The 25,010-nt window shown below is 36.2% G+C and overlaps 1 protein-coding gene across 2 annotated transcripts in view; it reads right to left on the bottom strand.

Moving 5' to 3' along the window:
• Positions 1-25,010, bottom strand: part of LOC110819751 (Transducin/WD40 repeat-like superfamily protein) — a 45,875-nt gene that overhangs the window by 9,752 nt on the left and 11,113 nt on the right. For both annotated transcript variants that reach the window (XM_088211551.1, XM_088211552.1), the window contains exons 8-16: positions 22,548-22,664; positions 22,268-22,383; positions 21,926-22,025; positions 21,046-21,404; positions 18,827-19,157; positions 17,713-17,924; positions 11,438-11,656; positions 4,007-4,193; positions 3,337-3,584 (exon numbers count right to left, since the gene is read on the bottom strand). In XM_088211551.1, coding sequence (XP_088067677.1) covers positions 3,337-3,584; positions 4,007-4,193; positions 11,438-11,656; positions 17,713-17,924; positions 18,827-19,157; positions 21,046-21,404; positions 21,926-22,025; positions 22,268-22,383; positions 22,548-22,664 — 1,889 coding nt within the window. The remainder of the gene's footprint in view (positions 1-3,336; positions 3,585-4,006; positions 4,194-11,437; positions 11,657-17,712; positions 17,925-18,826; positions 19,158-21,045; positions 21,405-21,925; positions 22,026-22,267; positions 22,384-22,547; positions 22,665-25,010) is intronic.

The following is a 25,010-nucleotide window of genomic DNA, read 5'->3' as shown; positions in this document are numbered from 1 at the left end:
TATTCCAATAATGAATATTTATACTATGACATATGTGAATTGGCAAAACACAAACGAGTGAACTTTTCTCCATGCGATAAAAGAAACATTTTCCTTTTACCTTGATTCATAATGATATTTGGAGCCTTCAAATATTCCCAATATTTCTAAAGACAAATGGTTTGTTTCATGCATAGATGATACATGGGTAACTTAGGTCTTCCCATTAAAAATATGAAGTAAGCTAAGTCCTTCCTCAATTTCACAACATGATTAAAACCTAATTCGGGGTAGAAACACTTTCGGACTAATAATGCTAAATATTATTTCAATAAGAAATTGTCATCCTTTTTTCTATTAAAAGAAAATTTGTCATCTTTTTCCCATAATGAGGGGATTATTCATGAGTTTTCCTGTTTGTTCACACTCCACAACAAAATAGAATGGTAGAAAGGAAAAATAGTCATTTACTTGGTATTGCACGTGCCTTCTTGTCTCAACACTAGGTTACTAACCAATATTGGGAGAGGCAGTGTTAAGTGTGACATGTCTTCTAAACAGGTTTCCATCTAACATTTTAGACTTCTGAAGTCCCATGTAAAGTCTCTTTACCTTTTTCCCTGAGGTAAGGGTCACCAAACACCTTATGGCTAGAGTATTTGAGTAGCCTATTTTCATATATATCACCATCAAAAGGGGAAACTTAACCCAAGGTCTATTAAATGTATGTTTCTGGAATACTCATCCACCTGAAGGGGATACAAATGTTATCACCCACCTATCAGAAAGTTTTATGTATCTGTACATGTCACAATTGCGGAAATTGAATCATTCTTTATATCTTCAGGGGCAGATTGTGTCAGAAGATAATAATTTCTTCATGCTTGATATCCCACTACCTTCCTTATCATCAAACACTACACCTTTCCAGTCTTAGTAGCCTCAAGATTATTTCAAAAAAAAAAAAAAAAAATTAATAGCCCCAAGACCCAGAAAATGAACCTCAAATATACCAAAACTCAGAAAATGAATTCCAAAAACACCTAACCTTGAAAATGAGCCTGGCATAGTAATTATACAGGACTCATGATTTATACAGGTGTACTCAAGAAGAAAAAATTTGGATCCTGAACCAAAACAAGTTCAAGAGCCTGAATCGAGTACTGGGCATAAGGTAACTCCTAAGAACTCTTTACCTTTTGAGATGGATTTACCTATTCCTCTCAGAAAAGGGACTAGAGAATGGAGTAAATATTCATTCTACCCAATTTCAAACTTTTTATCATTTGGTTAGATGTTCTCCATCTCAAAAATTTTCTCATGAGTCTAAATGCAATGTCTATTCCTACTACATTGTTTAAGATTTTATCCTGTGAAAAGTGGAAAAATGTCATGAATATGTTGAAATGCATGCACTAGAAAAGAACTAGGCATACAAAATTGTAGACTTGTCCAAACGAAAGAAACTTAGGGACGCAAGTGATATCCACAATAAAATACAAAGAAAATTGGACAATCGAGAAGTATAAAACAAGATTAGTGGCAATAGACTATATTCAAATTTATGGGATAAAATATCAAGAAACATTCGCACTAGTAAGATGAAGTATAGTACAAATCTTATTGTTCTACATTGCCCATTTTGACTGCGAACTATAACAATTTGATGTAAAAAAAATTTTCCCACACAAAGATTTACAAGAAGAAATTCATGTGGAAATTCCACCAAGATTCACCATAGAAACAGATGAAGTGAATAAACTGGTTTCGCAGATTTGCGAAAATAATTATAGGTTTATCTTATAAGCAAGCCTAAGGTGATCACACTCTATTTATTAAGTGCTCAGATTCAAGAAAAGTTACAGCTCTCCTATTATATGCTGATGATATCATTATAACTCGGGACGACGAAAAAAAAAAAATTGATGCTAAAAAAAAGTTTGACAAAAGAATTCGAGATAAAAGAATTAGCAAAAGTTAAAGTACTTCCTTGAAGTTAAAGTAACCCACTCAAACCTATTAAGAAATATTGGCAAGCTAGCATGTAAACCAACTAGTACTCTAAATCGATCCGAATCATAAATTGGGACCAGTAGAAGAGGATGGATCGGTAGATAAGAAAATGTGTCAGAGATTGATTGGGAGACAAATATATTTGTTATACACAAGATCGGATATTGTCTATGCTGCGAGTATAATACGTCAGTTCATGCACAATCCTACGGAAGTGTACCTATAGGCAGTTGATAAAGTGCTATGTTATCTAAAAAGGACACTCGAGAGAAGTATCATGTTCAAATAAAATGACAAGTTGCTTGTAAAAATCTATATTGATGTACACTGTACAAGGTCAATGGTGGATAGAAGATCTACCACAAGTTTTCATAGGAAGTAACTTTGTTTCTTGGAGAATAAAAAGCAGAATATAGTTAAAGGTCGAGTACATAGTTAAAATTCCGAACAATGGCTCAAAAGGTATGTGAGCAACTATGACTTAAGAGAATCTTAGAAGATCTCATAATCAAGTGGAATGACCCCATGCACTTAAATTGTGACAGTGAATCGATCATAAGCATAACTCATAATCTAGTACAACATGATAAGACCAAATATATTGAGGTTGATTAGCACTTCATCAAAGAGAACCTAGACAACAATTTAATATGTGCTTTATATATGCATACAAGCTCATAACTTGCAAACATGTCGACTAAAAGATTTGAGTAATCCAGTACTTTAACTATCATTGACAAGCTGAGAATAGACAGTATCTGGTTTCCACCTTGAGGGAAATAATGAAAAATATATCATATGTTATTACGAAAAAATTAGGTTAAAGTGCATTAGGATAAAATATACTCTATGTAATTAATTGTTTGTTTTCTTTTCTATTCCAGAAAAATTATATATATAGGACCTTGATATTTAATAAAATTCACACTCAACTATTCTTAGCATGAGTCAAATAAAATTTTTTTATGATTCTGCATGAAGAAAAATCAATTGAAACGTTTAGTTCGAAGGGAATATTTGGGAAAAACTTTTGTCCCAGTTTCTCATTTGACTGCTATGTAAGAAGGGCCCAAGGGCTTGCCTATAAGACAGGCAATGTAGACTGATGAAAGCGAATATACCAAGACTAACCGGAACATTTCCAAAACCCAATATGATTTTATTTACTCAGTGAAAGAGTTTGCCTTCGTGCAATTATAAAAGGTCAATCAAGAAATGTATAATGGGAAAACTCTCATAGTTCGTTAAATCCATTTGTATGCTGTTTCCAGCCAATGCATAATGGTCAGAAAATTTGGATTTCAGCTAGACATTAAATTCTAAAAGTTAGAGGGGTTTAGTTACCTATCAATGAGCCAAAGAACTCCATCTCTTACACCCACCAAAACAAGGGGTCCCACTGGTCGTTTCTGCTCAACTGGAAAGCGAGTAACAGCCACTGAGACACCTCCACCACCAACAGCTACCTCATTAACCTTTCTTTCTTCCATCTCTCTTAGGCCTGAATCATCCCCATCAACTTTAGATTGCTTTGGTAATGCTATGAAAGGTGGCACTGAAGGAGCATGTTGAAAGGAGGCTAGGCGGACCACCTGGAAGGATGCATATTAAAATCTCCATAACTCTTGATTATTGTGAAAAGAAAAAATGGACAAAATGCACAACCAGAAATAAAAAACCCCAACAAAGAAGCTTCTTTAACTGCAGCTAAGAAGATTTGTATTCTTTTCCAAGAAAGGAACTGTCCACAAGTTAATCACGAGTCATTAAAAGAAAATCTTAAATTCTTGAAAAGACTATAGCAGTTTCCCACTTTCCAGCTGAAGCTTATATTTCGGGATGTTTATTTGATGGAGGTTATGATATTAGATATAAAAGACAATGCTAATTCTAATGTACAAATAAACCATGTATGAGTCAAATAATTTTTAGCAAGATCCAAATAGGAATGTATCCCTTGTAACAGAGAAGAAGTGACATAGAGTTTCTTATGCTGGCATAACAGGCTGTGTACCTGTAGCATTGGGGGTCTCAAAGCTACTCTTTCTTGAGAAGCAGCCTGTGGACCATCAACCGTGATCAGAGCTAATTCTCCATGCTCGGCAACTGCTCTTGTTTGTGCCTCTTTCAGTTTCATTTCTTCTTTAATCTTTCTAGTCTCTATATCAATTGGTGCAACCCCAGCATCCACAAAAACACATCTGAAAAAATGCAGCAAAATAAGTGTCTGTTGTATAATGGTTATATAGCTCTTGAAGTTACTAATATTGCAGGAAACTTAAAGATTAAGAAAGCAAATTATTGAATCTACTCAAAGACTCGGGGAAAGGAAGAAGATAGAAGAAACCATCAACAATTTCAAAAGTTTTGTTCTTTTTTACCTCAGTTATGACAACATAGAAAGGGTCATTGGAACAACAAAGTCCTTCCATTTCTGGCAACTGCATTCTACTTAGTAAAACAGAAAAACACTTACAAGAAAGGGAAAACAAAACACAAATACACAAAAATCCCTCAACCAAAAGAAAAAAAAAAAACAAAAAACAAAACTTGGAAAGAGATGATTTTACAAACTCAAGTAATGGCAGATATAGGACTACTATTACCCCTAACATGGAGTAACCAATTCTCCAACCAGAACTTACACACTGCCCCTTCTTCCACTTGCTATGTGAAGTTTTTAGAGTGTTTGTCATGCTAAAAGACCTCCTAACTTTCCAATAAGTCTGTCCCCACAAGTTGGGTGCTAATGTTCTTAACCACATGCTTTCCGCTGGAGACAAACGACAACATGTTGCTTCACCTAAGCTTGTGCTCCCACGTTAAATGATATTCCACCAGGACCACTTGTGATCGAGTCAGCTTGGGAGATAGCTTCGCTACAATATCTGACTTGATCAGAAATTCCACAATCAGTGGATACAATTGCCAGACAATCAGACACTAAAGCACCACAGGAATCTCGTTTTTCTGAGTTGAATACTTCTACTCTACAGCATTCAACTTTGCAGTTTAAGAACAGATTGCTCTCGTAAAAATCTGAGTCTGTAATGATCAATTTTGATGCGGAAGTGTTGTCCCCCATAAATAAGGTCTCCAGTGCTTGACGTCTTGACCAGTCCTATTAATTCTTTCTCATAAGCAGGAAGGCTTAGATAATGTTGGGCCAAATGATGGCTGAAAAAAGCTATAGGTCGGCTCTGATGTTGTAATACTGCCTCAATACCAAGGTCAAAGCATCAAACTCAACACTAAAAACTTGGGTAAAATTTTAAGTGCTAAAACTGGTATAGTCATCATAACATTCTTGAGAGTTATAACGGCATGCCCACTTTTATCAGACCATACAAAGAAATGCCTCTTCAACCTATTTGTAAGAGGAGTCACAATAACGTTATAATTTTAACAAACTTGCCATAGAACCCTGTTAAATCCAAGAATACTCTCAAAACCATGACAGAAGTAGAAAGATGCCATCTTTTCATAGATCCAATTTTTCTTGGTCAACTGCCATACCTTGCTGAGAAATGACGTGACCAAGGTAAGCCACTGAGACTTGAGAAAAAGTAAACTTGGATTCTTGAGAAATAGCACATACCTTCGAAGAATGTTAAAAACAATATGAAGGTATTGAAGATGCTCAACCCATGATCTGCTGTAAATGAGGATATCATCGAAGAAAACTAATATAAATTTCCTTAAATATTGGTGAAATATATGATCCATCAATATCAAAATGTAGAAGGTGCATTAGTGAAACCAGAAAGCATTACAAAATTCAAAATGACCATCATGAGTTTAGAATGCAGTTTTCTCAATGTTATTGGCTGCCATACAGATTTGGTGTATAACCTGAGCGAAGATCCAACTTGGAAAAGTATGAGGATCTATGCAACTCCTCCAACAACTCCTCAATAACAGGAATAGGACATTTATCCTTAATTGTTTTAGCATTGAGCATAAAATCTCTTAAGTAGAATTTGCTTTTTGAACTGACAACACTGGAGAAGAAAAATGGAGATTGATAGGTTGAATAATTCCCCTGATGAAGCATTCTGGAAAATTGTTTTTCAATCTCATCATTCTAAAAGTGCGGGTGGTGATAAGGCCTTACTACCACAGGATGAGTATCTGGCGACAACATGATTCACTGGTCAAATTTTCTCTGTGGAGACAACTCCTAAGGTTCTTGAAAGAGGCTATAAAATCAACTAACATTTGACTCAACAAAACTGATTGATCCCCTTTTTTAACAGGAATTGCAAGAATTAAAAGATATGGGAGAAAAAGATTTTGGAATGGCACACAAAGTCCCTTTAGAAACCTGGAACACGAAACTCATCTGCATATCCTTGAAACTCCAAGTAATAGGGTTTAGTGTTCGCAACCAATTAATTTCCAAAACTACATTAAATCTAGACAATGTAATGAGAATAAGATCCAGAGAAAAAGTTGTATGTTGCAATTTCAAGGAGACTGCTTGACATAAACCACTACTACGAATTTTCTCATCATTAGCAACCACAATCCTAAGGGCATTTTAATAAAGAACAGGCTTATTCAAGGTTTTTGCCAAGTTCTCATCCAAGAAACTATTAGTGATACCAGAATCAATTAAAATAATGACTGGAATATAATCAATAAATCCTCTTACCTTCATCATCTTCACCCACATGTTTTGATGCACAGATATTTCAGCCTTTTGCAATGGTGCGCGGGATGAAATTTTTCATTACAACTAAAACATAACTTTTGAGCACGTTGGTGCTCATTTTCCATGCTGAAAGCCACTTTAAAGTGGGAAAAGACCATTATTAAGGCACTTGAAGTGGGCTGATTATGTTCTGCAACCATAATTCAGCCAGAATTGCTAGAATCAAAGTTGGATACTGTTTTGCACACCAAACCAGGCTCAATCAGATTGCGCACTGTTCTGCGCTCATAATATGATGCCAAATTCATGGCTCAAGTAAAATCCCTCAGATGTTGCAACTCTACCTCCACTGGAATGTATTGTTTTAACCCACTAATGAAAACTGTCACTTCTTGTTCAGAAGTGAATGAACTTGCTTGTGCATAAAGTAACTCAAATTGCCTTTGATATTTGACCATCGAACCCAGTTCTTTCAATTTGCACAATTCCCCTAATTTATTGCTGCAAATTGATGGTCCAAACTGGAGATGACACAAATATTTAAAATCTGTCCAACTCAAAATTGGTCAATCCTTCTCCAATTTAAGAAACCAAAGTTGTGTTTCTCCATCCAAATGAAAAGAGGCTAGCAACACTTTTCCTTTCTCTGCCATTTGCTGATACAGGAAGAAACGTTCACATCTCCCTACCAGTGGAAGAGGATCACTGGCTTTATCATACCTCATAAAATCCAACTTCGTCTATCTACGCAGAATGGTACAATCGACAGTGTCCACAGAAAAGCCAGATCAGAATCACGGATTGCACCCAGGGGGTTTGTGCACCGCACAACCCCGCTTCTGCAGTTCTAGTCACGCGCAAGGGGTTCTGTGCCTAAGAAGTCTTCTCCTGTGCATCCCTGTTCTTCTGTTGCCCCCAAAAGCCTAGAGCGCTGGTGTTGCCCGGCCCAGCTAGTCCCTTCTCCAACTTTTTTCTGGACTTTCCTGGTAAAAAATTCCTCCAACCGAACAACCAGATATCCAAATTTCAACTTGTCTTGCTCCCTATCCTCATGATAAGTTTGCAATAATTTTTCAAATAAAAATTCTAGATCAGCCATAACGATTGGCTCTGAACCAAATTATTATGGTTTTTACTGACAGATTGCGTTGAGACAATGAACAGCAAAATCAGTAGGCATGCTGTCATGCTTTTTTGATTTTCTGCCTTTATCTATCTTTAGGATTCAAGGGAAATAGTTAGGGTTCATTGGATAGAGAGAATCCTATTATCTCTAAAAAAGAAATACACCCTCCATTAACATCAAATTCCAGACATAATGATGTTTTTTCCCTCACATAAGAGGATATGTACAAAGATAAGCAGTTAATTCTGGAATTAGAATTTCCAGAATTACCTAAACTGTCCTTGTCTTAGACGAACTTATATCTTACTCTAATACACATCTGACACCTATTTTAACACCCTTACATGCTGACTATACAATAAACATTAGCACTAACATACATAGATATAGGCAGACACACAGGATTATTAATTTTATTCTTTCTTTGGTAAACCTGTGGATAAGGAACTATTTTGTTCCTAACATTTGCCTTCTCAATTAAGTTTGTGTCCATGATTGCAAATCAGACATAAACTTCAACAATTTTTCTTTCTCTAACATGTCCCTAAAGTAAAATCTTTCACATACTCTAGGATAGTCTATTTGAGTTTTATATAGGAGTAGACAACCCAAGAAGTGTTGAGTAGGAGAAACAGCTCCGAAGAAGTGTTGAGTAGGAGAAAAAGCTCCTCCAGTTCTTTTTATAAGGTCTCTCACAAACTTATAGGGCCTTTAGTTATGTCCTCAACTCAAGTTTTTCCCTCTAAAATGTAAACACTAGTTTCATTATCTTCTTGTTATGGCAATATGGGCAGCCTAGAATTATTGGTCCATGCACCAAAACAATTTCCAGGGTTTTAAGAACTCCTTCCACTACACTTTAGATATGGAATTCTTAACTTTCTCAGTAACTTCGTTAATCTGGGTCCATGAATACAAGCCAGAGATGAAGTTTAACAACTTGTCTTCCGTAAATGTTTTCCTAACAACATAAAGGAACCAAAATTTTTCACATGCTCTAGGGCTGACACAGTCTATTTGAGTTTCTTCTAAGAGTTCTTCAGAAATCAAGATGTCTTGAGGGGAGAAAACAACTCCTTCAACTCTTTTTCTAACGTATTAAACGAACTTATAAGGTCTTTGGTTATGTCCTCCACTAGAGTTTGGCATCCCCTACAAAATAAATACTAATTTTATTACCTTATTACAGCAATATGGCCAGCCTGAAATTTTGCCCACAAGTAATTTCTAAGATCTCTGGAACTCTTCCATGAAAAGCATTTGGATATGGAACTCTTAAACATTCCTGGTCTTTGCTCCCACCATGTTGTATTTGCATGGCGTTCCTTATCAAGGACACATCATCTAAGATAGTTTGTTTCCTAGTTCGAATGAACTTGATCAAAGAGATCAAGCTATATCATTTTGGAGAAATTGCAGATAGTGCTGTTGAATTGCTAGCCGTGAATCGCCTAAGAGTTTGCAACCAAGAGCGCTTTCAGATCACAACATAGAGTTGTTTCCAAGCACTAACCCCCTTGAAAAGGCCCCTTATAAAATGCCCCCAAAGGAATTGCATAAACTGCAGAAACAGCTTACCAAATTGTTGGATGCTAGTCTAATCCAACCGCTGAATGCTCCTTATGCTCCTTGTTAAAGAAAATCGGTCAAATACAACTTGGTTGGAACAAAAACACCATGAAAGTAACAGTTGCAAACTCAATGCCTTTCAATCGCAATCAGAGTGCCACAGACTTTGAAAATTACTTGTAGGGCATAGGCAAATACTTTCATGCTGCCTGTTGAACTCGAGAAGGTAAGCCTACTAGTGTTAATCTCGTAGGGGATGCCAAATTCTAGAAGAGGACTTAAGCGGATGACATAAGGAGATGAGCTGGAAGTTGGTTAGAAATTCTATAAGAAAAAGTTGAAGAAGCATTTTATTCCACTCAACACATTCTGGTTTCCAAGGGACTATTTGAAGAAACTCAAACAGATCAGGTCCATCCAGAGTATACGAAAGATTTTAGTTCATTTATGTTGGATATAAGGAACAAGTCAGAGTAAGACAAGTTTTAGACTTCATGTTTCAATTGCAATCGTAAAGCCCATATTGAATTAAGAAGACAACGGGTGAAATAGTAGCCTAATGCTATTATAGTTGCCGAAAGTCTTCTAATATTCAGGCCTCCAAGAATTCTGAGAGCCATGAGCAGAAGTCAATAAAGAAAGGAAAGAATGAATAAGAGGGATAACAAGCATTTGAGATAAAAATAAGTTTAAGGGACAAAACAAAAAGAAGGAAAAATTTCAAGGAAAAGTCACTCGTAAAGCGCAATTGAATTAGAAGACAACTGGTGAAGTACTAGCCTAATGCTATTTTAGTTGCCAATAGTCTTCGAGATATTCAGGCCTTCAAGAATTCTGAGAGCCATGAGGGAAAGTCAATAAAGAAAGAGAAGAATGAATAAGAGGGATAACAAGCATTTGAGATAAAGATAAGTTCAAGGGACAAAAAAAGAAGGAAAAATTTCGAGGGAAAGTCACTGAAACGGGAAATTCAATGATAGCCACTTCCAATTCTGTTTACCTCCTCTGCACGAGCTAATGTGTCTTGCATGCATAGCATCATAAGGCCCAGGCTAATCATAGGTGTTCGGACCAACATATTCACCCACATGCAGCCATGTTACTGCCTCCGGTTCAAGAATAAGGTCCCAGGAAAGATAACTAATGGTTCAAACAACTTCTATGCCCAACTACAGCCATATGGCGTGTTAGTGTCTTGAAAGATCAGCAATTAGTGTTCAAATTTTCTATTCCCAAAGGAAAAAGAAAAAGAAACAGCAAACATGGAAACTAGTGATGTTCAAAAATCATATATCAAAGTTATGGACAGACAAATAATACCCAAGGAAACTATTTCAGTTTTTTTTTAATCTTTTTCTGCTGCTGATCCTAGGTCCTGTCTATTTCAATTTTATTCTTTTTACTATATTATTTTAATTTTTCACTCATCTTATTTGTCAAGTACATCTATAGATCTATTTGTTAGACATAAAATTAAAATACAAACATTATGGATCCATTTAGTATATTAAAATATTTTCTAGTCTTCATTTCCTAAATTTATATGTATTTTATTCACAAAATAAGTAAGTTACTGAACAATGAAGAAAGTGATATTGAAAAAGTTGATGGAGTATGGAAACTTTAAAATATTGCTTTTATTGTTTTCCAAAGAACTATTCTCATTTGCGCTTATTATTCCACATACAGAAACCTACAACATACATTCATGGAAAAAAAATAATAAAGACATGAACTTTCTTTGAAATAAATGTATAATATGAATCATTAATTACACTTACTAAGTGGGTGTCTACCCATGTACAGTATTATTTATAATTCAGTCAAGACATCTATGCGATTCCAAAAATCTTCCAATATGCAAAGACATGAACTTCAAAAATGAAAACTAGAAGATGATTTTATCTTATATTTTTCTATTTCTATTTCACTTGGCCAAGTTACATAATCTCAATAGAAAAAAATCATAATTTAAAGGTTCATATTTTTGTTATTGTTCCCATTAACAATCCACAGTAAAATGCAGCTACTACCTCCTACAGGGACTACAACTAAAGTATAAGTGAAAGTTGCAAAATATCTAAGCAATATCTTACTCAATAGTAGTTGGTGTGGCAACAAATAACTGTCTCCGATGCCAAACAGCTCCAGTCGCATAGGGAATTGCAACATCTCCCAGGTATCTATATTGAGGGCGCAGAGAAGATATGACAATATATTGTTGATAAGCAAAAGCACAGTACTCGACAGTTTGGTCCCATGCAGTCCACTCTGGCTGAGGAAGCATGTCACCCACAGGTTGAAAAGTTTCCCAACTGCACATCATATTTTTAATCAAACACCAAGTTTCCACCAAGAAGTTAACTGCAGGATGAAACTAAAAAAAAGTAATATAAGTTCAATGCGTGGATTTCTTTCCATTTTCATAGCATTTGGATATATAAAACTTCACATACTAAATCTACTTTTTTTTTGAAAGAAAAAGTATGATATTTGTATTAGCAAGGTACCAAAGAAGAGGGAGTACCACTTTTTTACAAAAGATTCACAAATTTGTTAGTGAGTCAATGACATCCCCAAAATCCTCAACCTTAATGATATCATACCCCAACACAAGGCAACCGAAGTAATTAAACCATTTCTCTCTTAGTTTACTAGTATTATTCACAATCCCCTCAAAAGCTCTTAAATTTTTTTCCTTCCAAATAACTCAAAAAACAGACAAGGGAATGAGTCTTTGTGCCCCCCCCCCCCAAGGCCCAAATCTCCTCCCCAATCGAACCAGCCTGTACCCACCAGATTCCTAACAAGCCATACACCAAGCTCCAGAATTCATAAGCAGTAGGGCACCTAAGCAGAAGGTGACGACAGTCTTCCTCATTTCTCAAGCACATAAAACAACCATTCATCAAAGTACATCCCTTAACCTTCATTTTGTCTAGCTCTTGTTAATGGACGATACCCCCCTCTTTTTCGATACTATACTAATATAGTTACAATACTTTTTCTTTCAGAGAAAAAAAAAAAAAACCTTCAGTTTGTCCAGGATTAAAATGCTTTCTCGATAGGCCTCCTATGCAAAGAAATGATGTACATTGCATTTTATTTTTTCACAGTGTTTTTTTCTCCTTTTACAAACACTTTTTGCTATAGAAAAGGAATTATTATTAGAAGGGATATAAACTAAAAACTAAAAGAGGATACAGCATCCACCAGAAGAAAAAGAAACAAAATAAAAGCACCATTAAAGGATCAGATTTTGGGCAGTGGTGACAGAATCAGATTTTGGGATGATATCTGGATGGGGCGATTCCAATTTAAAGGATCGTTTTCCTTCCACTTTTGCAATTGCTACGAATAAGAAGGCTTTTGTGCATGAGCTGTACATGAGATCTGGTACGGGTGGGGATTGTTGTGTGCAGGTGGGAAGAAACCTTCAGGACTGGGAGGTGGAAGAGTATTGCAATCTGCTTAATTTACTGGCTGGCCTCAGCCTGGGGAATGGGAAGGATGAAAGAATTTGGAAACTGAGCAAAGATGGAATTTTTTCGGTGTCCTCTTACAACAAGCATTTAACTGGTCAGGGGATTGAGGAGGTTGGCTATTTTCCGCATAAACAAATCTGGAGATCGAATGTTCCACCTAGAGTGGTTTTTTTTGCATGGGAAGCTGCCGGGGGGTCAATTTTAACCATTGACATGCTTAGAAGGAGGAGGAACATTGTGATTAATAGATGCTTCTTGTGCAAAAAAGAGGAGGAGACTTGTAATCATATTTTGCTGTGGTGCCCTGCTGCCTATGACATTTGGTCTATGGTTTACAAATTATTGGGGTTAAACTGGGTGGTGGCTGGGAGTGTGAGGGAGGAGTTGTGGGCTTGGGATGGGGTGTGTAAAAAGAACAAATTGTTACGGTTAATTCCACTTTCTATTTTTTAGGTGGTGTGAAAGGAAAGAAACTTGAGAGCTTTTGAGAGTATTGAGAAAGAGGTTACTGCTATTAGAGATAATTGGATCCACTCTTTTGGTTCTATGCTTTTGAGTCATGATATTAAAGAGCTCGAGGATTTTGGAGCTGTCTTTGATATTTTGGTGGACTTGTTATCACTTGTATATGGGTGTACCTACTTGGTACTTTTGTTAATAATACTGTCTTATTTTTATTTCAAAAAAAAAAACCATTAATAAATGATATGATGACGCATAGTCATGATAAGATTTTATTTATTGTTGGAGTATTTTTATTTTATTATCTACGAATCTCATTAGAGTTATAAGTTTATTTTATTAGTATCATTTTCTATTTGTATTAGAACTAGTATTCTTACTTCTATTATATTACTATTTTCTAGTTTAATTCTAATTAGGAAAAGTCATTTAGAGATTACTACAAAATAACTTCGTAATTTCACTTACTAATCATCTAGGTATTCAATAATAATCTTTTGAGAAATTCTCATAATTGATTGTGTGATTCAATCAATCGTTAAGTGTGTGTTGAGTGGGAGGGGAAACAGTAGAGTTTGGGCACACCCTCATGGTTTGAGTCTTTTGAGAAAAGTTAGTTTGGGGTGCAACTAGTTCATGGAATGCATTTAGTGGAAACTCGGGAAAGGTAATAACATTCAGTCTTAGGATGATGCTTGGATTGGGAAGGGCAGCCTTGGGGATCAATTTCCAAGAATTTATGCTCTTAATGCTAAGAAGAATGTGATGGTGGAGGAGGTGTTCAAGGGGGAAGAGGGTAGGAATGGTTGGAACCTGACTTTGGATAGAAACCTTAACGATTGGGAGATTGAGTAGATAACATTCTTGCGATTACTCTCTAATGTTCAGCTGAGTGATACCATTGATAAGGCTGTGTGCAAAAAGAAAAAAAAATGGTGTTTTTACTGCCAAGCCATTCTATGAGCATTTGACCAAGAGAGATGGGGAAGATCTAAAGTTTCCAGCTAGGCATATTTGGAAAGTCAAGGCTTCCCCAAGAATTGTTTTTTTTTCTTTGCTTGGGAGGCTGCCAGGGAATGCATTCTAACAATTGACAAGCTTGTGAGAAGGGGGCTGTCAGATACCTTGGTCATGGTGCTGATCTGAGTTTGAAGAAGAAGAAGAAGAAAAAGGGAGAGAAAGGAGAGTCGATTGAGGAGAAGAAGATTGAAATATAATTTTATTATTGATTTCCGATGATTACAATGCGTAGGAGGACATTTTATTTATAGGCGGACATGATATAGATGACCCGCGAAGAGAGCGGAATTGCCCGGATCTGGCGCAGCGACGACCTCGTCCGGATTTGGCAACGATGATCTCTCTCATCTGTTCTGAACCTGATTAGTCTACAAAATTGATAAGGAAACCCTAACCCTAAATGTTAACACCCAAAAGACTATTTTGCTCTTCTTTATTATTTCATTTTTTACCCTTAATATCCTGACCGGGGCATATCTTGGTTAATGGCTGTTATTTGTGTAAAAAATGCGGCTGAAGCTTACACCAACTTCTCTTTTGGTGTCCGGTTACTTATAGTATTGACACATGGTATAGGCATTATTGGATATCAATTGGGTAATTGCGGCATCGGTTAAGGGATGGAATTGACTTGGGGTGGAATTCGTAAGAAATTTAATATCGTAAAGTTTATAACTTTAATTATTTTTTAGATAGTATTGAAAGAGAGAAACAATAGAGTGTTTGAGGAGTGTGTGAGGGATATTGGCAAAATCAGAAATAAATGGCTGTATACTTTTGGGTCTCTAATTTTGGGCATGATGTTTATGGGTAGAATGATTCTGAGAAAGTTTTTGACATTTTAACTGACTTGTGAATATGTTGTACAAAAGCGATACCTCCTTGTTGTCTATACTTAATATACTTCCTTTTTTAAAAAAAAAAATCAATCCTTAAATGTGATGACTAAAAACTCTACGAGCAATATCTAGGTATTTCCCATAATTGATTGTGGGCAAAGGCACATGAACACTTCCCTCACAGTTGAATCATTGCGCTCCACTAGAATTGAGAATTTACTATACATAGCTCGCATGATGTTATAATTGTATGATTGTTTCTATTTTTTCTTTTTGTTCTTGACTGATTTTTGAGGAGGATAGTTTACCCTCCACTTTTGTACTCGTTTCTTTCTCGCCTTTGATAATATTTCTTCTTTTATTAAGAAATTTTCTTTTATTTAGAAAATTTGAAGTGTAAATTTTTATTAAAAGCTAAAACTATTTTCTATAAATTATACCTTTTATGTTTAAATCTATCAAAAGCATATTTTGTTTGGGTATGCCTTTGAGTGCTAATTACAGAGATATGAGGATGTGGGATTCTATTGACATAAGATTTAAGTGAAGACTAGCAAGGTAAAAGAGGAATTTACTCTCCAGAGGTAGACACTTAACCCTCATAAGAAGCACACTGTCCAATTTTCTTGTATACTGCATGTCCCTTTTAACAATTCCAATGCGTATTGCCAAGACATCAGAAACAATTCAATGCATATTACTTTGAGGTGACTCGATGGAGAAAAGAAAATACCACTTGGTGGCGTGCAATGTGATTAAAAGACCATTGAGTCAGGGAGGATTGGGTTTGAAATCTATAACTGAGATGAATTAGGCGCTTCAGGGGAAGTAGATGTGGCGTTTTATGAAAGAAAGAGACCTTCTATGGAGGAGTGTTATAGAAACGAAGTTTGGTACAGTGGATAAAGAGTGGTAATCCAAAGTTTTGGCTAGATCGCATGGTAAAGGGCTGCGGAAAAAGATTTACATAGGACAGAAAGAATTTCAGGAATCTATTAAATGGGAAAATTGGAGATGGGGAGAAAATTGAATTTCGGTCAGATTTTTGGCTTAAAGAATAACCGTTTAGTGATAGTCCTTGCAAATTTATGCTATTGTGCGATATTAAAACATTTTGTTAAAGAGTCATTTAGAGACGACAGGGGGACGTAGGGCGTGGCATGTGGAGGTCTTGCAGACTGTCAATAACTGGCAAATAAACGAATATGAATCACCCTTGAGTTCATTGGCGTCAAGTTCGCTGAACGAGAATTATGACCAACCAATTTGGACCCTTAATGCAACTGAGAACTTCACTATTGGGTCTTTGTACAGATATTTGACCGAAAAAGAGCCCATTGAGAACAATTTTCCATTCAAGCAAATCTAGAAGGTGAATACCCCTAGGGAAGCAGGTCATGGGTGTGTTTAGACCATTGGTAAAGGAAGGATAACGGGGAAGATCATGGTAAATTAGTGCTATTTATGCAAGAGGGTGGAGGAGACTTGTGACTATATTCTATTTTGGTACTCCGTTTGTGGTTTATGGCATAAAGGATTTTGGGATTCAACTGGATTATAATTGGTTTTGTAAGGGATGAGATATGGGCATGAAAAGGTATTACTGGTTGGAAAAAATATTTGGAGCTTATTCCCATAGCAATCTTTTGGAATGTGCAGGAAGAAAGAAATATAAGAGGATTTGATGAGATAGAAGAAGGTATTGATAGGATTTGCAAGAGATGGTTCCAGACCCTATGTTTTTTGGTTACGGGTCACCCACTGTACTCCATAGAGAATTTGAAAGAACAAATCAATATGCTTACTGATATGTAAATAATTTTACACGAGTTTGCATCCCCTTGGTACTTGTATTTAATGATATGTTTCATACTTTTTATTTGAAGAAAAAAACAGATTTTGGTTTGGTATTTAGTGATATGTTTCATACGTTTAATTGCAAAAATACTTCTGAAACGCAAAAGTAAAAGCTAAAAGTTGCCTCAAATAGGAGACCTAAATATGTTGAACTTCCTATGGACGTGGATACATGAAAACACCTTTACTTTTTAAGTAACCGGAACTTTCCAAAACACCTTGCAAATGAAAAATAGGCTAGATATTGGGTGCCAAGGTCCAGGTTCTACTGTCAAGCTGAGCATTAAATGAATTGGTTCCAGAGGTCCAATAGGTCTAATATATCAAAGGTCTCTGAAAGGTTACAGCTGAAGTGAAAATTCTAATATGCCATTCCCTCAGTGTTGAGTGAAAGCTAGACACAAAGGTTTCGTATCTAGAGGATACATTGTACAACCTGTTATTGATATTTTGTAAACGAATTTTACCATCTTGTTGCCCTTTGTTGATATTTCCGTTCTTTCTTCTTCTCCCTAAATATTCTACAGCTAATCTGACCAAATCTGGTCCTAAAAGGTTGGTTCATAATCGGTCATAACTATCAGAATTTGCATGGAGGCTGCTCATAAATTTAACCAGCACACTTGTGCCTGTCAAACCAAGACGTTGCCAATGAACAAGATATTGGTCCCCACTAACAGAAAGTTAACAAAGCAAATACATTCTCACCTGTACAGTTGAAAGCTTTGAGGTGCAGCCTCGGCTGATCTGTTGGAAGAAAATCCATCATCAAAAGTACTAAAAGAAGAAAGACCATTACTTCCAAATCCCGATATTGGCATGGACTGGATTGTTGAGATTGCTGTTGCAGTAACAGGACTAATCCTACGGGATGTCCGATAGGCCACACCAAGCAGTGCTCCCCCATGCAAACCAATGACCTAGACGAAATAGTTTGGAGTTAGAGATACCATCATGCTCTATGCAGGAACCTAATAACTTCATGTTTTATTACTTCAAATTCTACGTTCTTTCAGCATTCTCTCCAATACAGTTAACTGATAGCTTGAGCTTATAAAATTACTAGTGCAATTTATCATCCAGAAACATTAGAATGACAACGAATTTTGTGTAAGTAGCTAACATTCGAAGAAAACCATTTCGTTATATGCAACTCCGTATGTACTATATCAGAAAGCATAAATCAAAAAACTTAATATTTTAGAAGTAATTGTGCAAAATATATTAATTCGAAATGGTCATGAATTGGACTCGAGTCAGATAGACAAGCAATGATCATATATGCTATCTTTTTCTTGTACTAACCGAGAATTGACCTATTAGCTCAATGCATGAGTCGGATATATAATAGTCAGATTATCTGTGGTTGATATTTCAGAATGAGTGAGAGAGAGAAGACTGCTACAAATTCCATAGCATTGAGTTTCTTAAAATCAGTCGTTTAACAAACTAAATCAGAAGTTAACAGTATGTAACCATTTTTAAAACAATTAGGATTTTGTCTTTGCCAAGAACCTTTGGCTCTGACAGCATTTTCCCCACCTTTGGAGATTTGATGGTGGACAACCTATCATGGAGAACACCCAGTTTTGACAAGGTCTAAGTATATAATATATATATATATATATATATTTGTAGGACTGTCTTTCTAAAGAAGCCAATTTTAAAATAATCCATTTGAGATTGCAGTTGGCAATTATATAGGGAAGTTCCGCATAAAAAATATCCGTAGCCATTAACAATAGACATGTTGTTCATAACAGCAGAAACAATGCCAGTTTACCAAAACTAAGGAATACCAATTACTAAATGAAGAAATTACCGGTTCACTTCGGCCCCCTATAGACCTCATTAGTATGTTTGAAGTTCCATCTTCCAGTAAGATACGGACTTGAACAGTAGCTGAAGAAGCTGCAGATGCAGCTGCTGCTGCAGCTTGAGCTGCAGCTGCAGCAGCTTCTTTCGCTTTCCTTGATGAACCTCCTTTTGGGATTATAGGAATTCTAGGCGGTAATGCAGACTCCAATATTGCAAATCTTTCACGGCATGTATCCCAAGCCAAAAGCCTAGCACTGCCTGAATCAACAATGGACCAATCGCTAACCTTGTAGACTGAGAAGTATGGAATGTCCGGCCAAACAATAGCAAGATACCTGCCATAAGAATATGCAGTGAGACAAGATATGATGGATAAACAGACTATATTAAATAGTAAAATATTCTACGGGAAGCAAGAAAAATTTATAACTAGGACATGCTACAAGAGCACAATTGTTACACTCTAAATTAATTCTATGCAACTAAATGTCAACATGTCCAATACACAGTCTTAATTTCTTAAACGAATAATATCAAGAAAGGCATAAGAATTACGAAGAAAAATGAGACTGATATATTGGAAAGCCATAAGAAATTACAAAAAGAAAAGTATAAGGTATCCTAGTACAAGAAGAACCAAAAAAAAAAAACTAAGCAAACGAGAAAGAGGAACGGAAAGCTAGATAGGCCTTAGCATAGAGTAGCTTTTAAGTTCAATTGCCTAAAAAATCAATGTGGCTTATAGTCCCAGGATCTAGCTGGTTGTCTCCATTACAATTAAAAAATATTTTAGCACATTGAAATCTAACTAAGTTTTCTACTATATGTCACAAAATTTGGGGAAAAAAATACTATAGCAAAAACACTATATATGTAAATCATTATGTGACAAAGAAAAGTTGAATAAAAATTAACTGATGTACGCTTTTACTATAATAATGTAATCAAGTGCTTTTCCAATTTTATGGTTGATCTATATCTTGAAGACCATATGTAGACATGCATGAACAAACAAAAAAAACAGTAAAAATAATCTTGATTCTTTTTATTTAATATGCCCCCACTAGAAAATATTTCTAGATCCTTTCTGCTTAGCCCACAAAAGAACCCAAAGCATACCAACCATAAAACCTACCATCCAACAGAGAAAGCACGATGAATAAAGCCTTAAACTCCTTCCTCAGTCTCTCAAATGGAAAATATCAAACTGACAAACTAACAGATTCTCTGGTTTTCCAAGGGAAATAAAGTTGTATTAGAGATGTATTTGGGAGGCTACCCGCTAAACTGTCTCCTCCTTTCCCTCTTAAGGCAGATAAATGGGGCAATTTAGTGTGTAGTGGGATCAGTATGGGCAATAACTTGTAACAGGAATTGACTGAGTAGATGGACATCGGTGTATTGCTTTGACTGGTGGAAATAGACACTTTTGCCTCCTCAAATCCCCAACAACTCCATTAGTCACAAGGGACACATCATGAATTTTCCTACCTGCCAAACAAAGGACCTTCAAGTGGTGGAAATAGGCATATCGCTTTCATCTATCTTAATGAAGGAATAATGCCAAACACAATTAGTTCTCTCCTTGTTCTTGCTTTTACTTTACCCTCTTATTGCACCTACTCTCCACCATAACAAGGATAATGCAAACCAAAAAGTGCACAGGTGACAAGAGAAGTAAAACTGAAGCACAATTTGACCTAAACAAGCCAGAGAGACATGATCCCAACATAAGAAGCCACCAAACCACAGAAAACATAAAGCAAAACATCCTAACAAGCCAGAGAGAGATGGGCCCAAAAAACGAATAACAGCCTCAAGCACTATCTCACAGGAAGACAAGACGACAGCAAAAAAAGCCAAAAGACATAACAAAATAATACCAGCTCTAACAACCACAAGAAGCGAGTACATGAAAAGCTTCCACAACTGCTAAAAGAAAAACAAACCAGAGAAAGACTAGAGTGTTGGCGTGACATGATGATCAATCAAACTTTAGGCTTTTATTTTTATTCTTTTAATTAATATTTTTAAATAGAAAAAATTCTCTTGACATCTATGTTTTCAGTTTAAACAGATCTGAAGATTCTTAACTTTGAGATGGTTTAGGAAGTTTAGAGTTAAAAATTGAAAATTTAATTTATTAAGTACTGAAGCCCCATAGGCTTGTATATTAAGCTTTTACTTTAGCATCAGAGTGATGGAGCGGACGAGGCAACTTACTTTCCAGAACTGCTAATAGAAAGGACCGAGTAGGAATCATGAGGAACTGGAGTACTTATGTGCTTTTTGGCCTGCTTCACGTGTAATGACTCAACTGAGTCTCCCTTGAACCTTCCTGTTTCAGATATGGAGCCATTACTTCCAAGAGATGGATTTGCCATGTTAGACAAGTGAAAGTTCAGTAGTTTCAATTCCCTTTCGATAACATAGACAGCAGAATGCTCCCGACTTCCTGATGGTGTTGGCAGTGGCGCTACAGCAGGAAGAGATCTTGGATCAAACTCACTAAGAATGATACCTATATTGGTTCCAGTAGCAACAAGGTGAGGTTGCAAAGGATGTGCAACCATACAATAGACCTGCAATCGAATTCATGAGAACAAGATATATCCAACAAAATTTGTGGCTAGGGGTAAACAGGAATTACATGAGATGAAGATAGATTCCACTAAAGAGGGGGATTATCTGTGAGAAAAATAATCTTTCTTGCTTAGTGTGCATGGACATTTTCTTTTCATGATGACAAAATTTATTTACAAAGGAACCAGAAACAGAGCCAGAGGGTTGCCCACTTGAGGATGGAGTTAATCATTCACAAGACAAGATATAATAATTTCACATATTCATCTTCAAGATTTGGTGCCATCTGTATTTAAAAGAGAATAATGAAAACCCTAGGATGGATTACATGCTTATTCTACACCCAAGAGTTTTTAAGAGCACTCCTGAGGAACTTTTTTGCAGAAGAACATCCTTAAGGAACTCAAATGTCAAAACATTTTTTATTCAAAATACGTACATGTCATCACCATTTACATGAAAAATCAAATTAACCATCCACTAGTCTAGCAGCAACATAAACAAGGCAACAGCTACATACCCTAAGTTTCTTGCTTGGTGCAAGTACTTGAGGAGGAACCAATGAGGTAAGTTCACACAATGGCCTTGTGAGAGCAGAATAAGTGGGATGCTCAATAGCCCTGGAAATTGTTTAGAAGAAAATTCCAATATCCCACATTATAACTAATATCACAAACTTTATCTTGTTAATTGCAGAAAAACGGAAAAAAAAAAAAAAAAACACTACATAACAGGAACACGGCCTTGACTTGTTATTTTAACACGAAGCAGTCCTTTAAATAGCCAAGTTGAAAACTGTCATACAAATCCGAAACAAGAGACTAACAAAAATTTACAGCAGATGCAACAAAATTACGCATACCATATATGGGAATCTTTAACACAAGTTAGAATATCAAGATTTGGAGCTCGTGGGTGACACCAAGATGCCACACTATGGCAAGCAAGTTTTGGAACAGGTTTAATTCGTTGCAGCTCCTGTTAAGAAAAATTGCCAGAAGTGGAAAACCAAATTAAAAACAAAAAAAGAAAGAGAAAATAAAGCTTAAATAAAAAACTCTAAACCATTAAAAAAAAGGTATTTTCATAAGTAAATAACTTCAGAATACCTTAAAATATTTATCAAAAGAAAAAAAGAATACCTTAAAAGATATGGTATCCCATATAGCTAACGTCTTGTCCGCACCAACAGTAATCAGTTGCGGAGCACCACCAATAACTCTAGAAAGCTCAACAGCTACGACCCCGCCATCATGTGCCTATTGGTATCACAAAACAAAGGAAGTTAAAATTGCTCCTGCAGATTTAACAGCATAAATTAGAGGGAAACAGAAAGCCAAAAAAAAATGCTATGCAAGAAGTCTTTTTATATAGGGAAAAGAAGGAATACTATAAACAAAGAGGTAAGAGAACATTGAAAGCAAACGTTCAAAATTGCAAGCCAAAGAAAAAATTCCCGGTAAACTCTTGCTGTCTCAACTTATTGATCTAAACCCTTGTCAAGAGAGGGACAGATTGGTGGGCTTCAAAGATCTCGTCAAGTGGTGATAGGAAGAGATTAACCCAGTAAGTTTTGCCACCTTTAGAATCTTCTCCAGGTTAACTCATGTTAAAGATGAGGTAAAGATATGGAGAAGAGAAAAATGTGCTGTGACTGACCATAGAGAATAGCTGTTGCCTCTAATTGATGAGATGGACTGATTGGAGGATGTGGGGCGTCTCCAGGAGGCTGATCTTGAGAATAGGAACCTGGCCAAGTTAAGAGCTTGCCCAATTGATTAATCATGTCAGAGAGTGGGTGGTGGTGAAGGTCAAGAACTACTTAGATAGAAGGGATAAAATCTAATCCAACTCTGAGATCCAGCAATGAGGACTTATTTTGTTGACATGTTGCGTGAAATTGATAGAAGAAGATTTGTTATGTAATAGGAAGAAAAAGAACTAAAAATGCGGAGAATGAGTCATCCTCCTCAAAGAGATACCAAAAGGCAATCATATATGCAAAAGAGATGCAAAGAAAAGGCATGTGGCCAGAAAAGGGCTAAGAATAATGCTCTCCTACTTCTGATGAAAATAAAAAACCGCTAAGAATAATGTCTCTGTAGTTCCCACGTGTTGCCAAAAAAGTTACTTTTTCCTTAACTCAAAAGGATGTATATTGGTTATCAAATATCTTTTTTCTTTTTGAAAATTGGTTGTTGAAAATCTTATCACATCCGAGTCATAAGCTCCATAATCTAGAGAAAATCACTCCTTGCCCAGAGGTTTTGCTGCCTCTATCACCCCCTCCCCTTGAATATATATAACAATAATAAACTTTATATTAGCTAAATGGTTCTAGCAATTCCCAAGTGAACCGGACTCTCTGTGGCATAGGGTGATCAAAAGCATCCATGGAAACAAAAGGAATGTTTGGCATATCTTAGCTGAAAGGTATGTCTCTCACCATAATTCATAGAAAGTTATCTGGCACATTTATCCTCTCTTCCCCATACACACATTCAAGTTGGTGATGGGTCTAGCTTGAGATTCTGGGAGGATGAATAACTGGGTAACCAACCATTAGCCGCACAATTTCCCCGATTATAAAGCCTTTCCTCCAGATATCAAGCTCCAGTTTCACACAATTTTTTATATACACACAGGACACAATTAATGCAAAATGAGTTAAACCAAATAGAGAAACTCTTCTGAACCTAAGAAGTGCTTTACTTTGTTTTCACAAAATATCGGACTTAAAGGTGAATTATAACAAATTGGACGCTATCCCAATCAAAGGAAGGAGCTAATGGTGTTGAGATGGTTCAGGTTTTGGGATGCAAGGTTGGTTCCTTCCCTACTAAATGTATGGGCTTCCCCCTTGCAGTCAAAGCCAGGTGAGACAATGTGGGTTTTATTACGGCAAACATGAATAAAAGCTATCTTTTCAAGGGAGTATGTTTATTATGTACAACCATGAAAAGTACTGACCATCTTACTATATGTGGGCAATTAGATAATTAGTTACTTAATCCTAAATAATTAAGTCCTGGAGGATGTGCATGAAAACTGGTACACCATGAAAAGGGGGGGACAACAGGGGAAAACATGGTAGTACTTAATATTCATCCTTTTCGCCAGTTTTCATGGTTGGGTTGAAGATTTTCAGGGCCATGCATGGTGTAATACTGAATATCACTCGAAGATTTCATGTAATAAGGTATGCTTATAATGTACAACCTTTTCACCAGTTTTCATGTTACGAATACTTAATCTTGTTAGATACACTCTTGCTATCCCAACCATTTTAACCCCAAAATGATGGAACCTGAAGGATGTGCATGGATAGTCATGCTATAAATAGATTCACTAGTAAATATCAATTTCCAATCCCACTGTTGGATATGGCAGCAGGATCCTTGATGTGATCCCGAGAAGGACCAAATTAATCCCGAAGAACAAACCCCGCAAGAGATAGGAGACTCGCAGTATTCGGGATTCTCGCAGGACAATTACCTACAAGGCAAGGGTAACTAAAAAAACAATCGGTGTCCGCAAGAAATTTTCCAAGAAACGCCTATTGGAGAATGACGTTTACAAGGATCATCCTGACTTTAAGAAGGAAC

The sequence above is a fragment of the Carica papaya genome, chromosome 9 (genome assembly GCF_054855325.1).
Source record: "Carica papaya isolate Zhongbai chromosome 9, ASM5485532v1, whole genome shotgun sequence".
Lineage (NCBI taxonomy): Eukaryota > Viridiplantae > Streptophyta > Magnoliopsida > Brassicales > Caricaceae > Carica > Carica papaya.
This window is presented reverse-complemented; position numbering and strand designations above follow the sequence as displayed.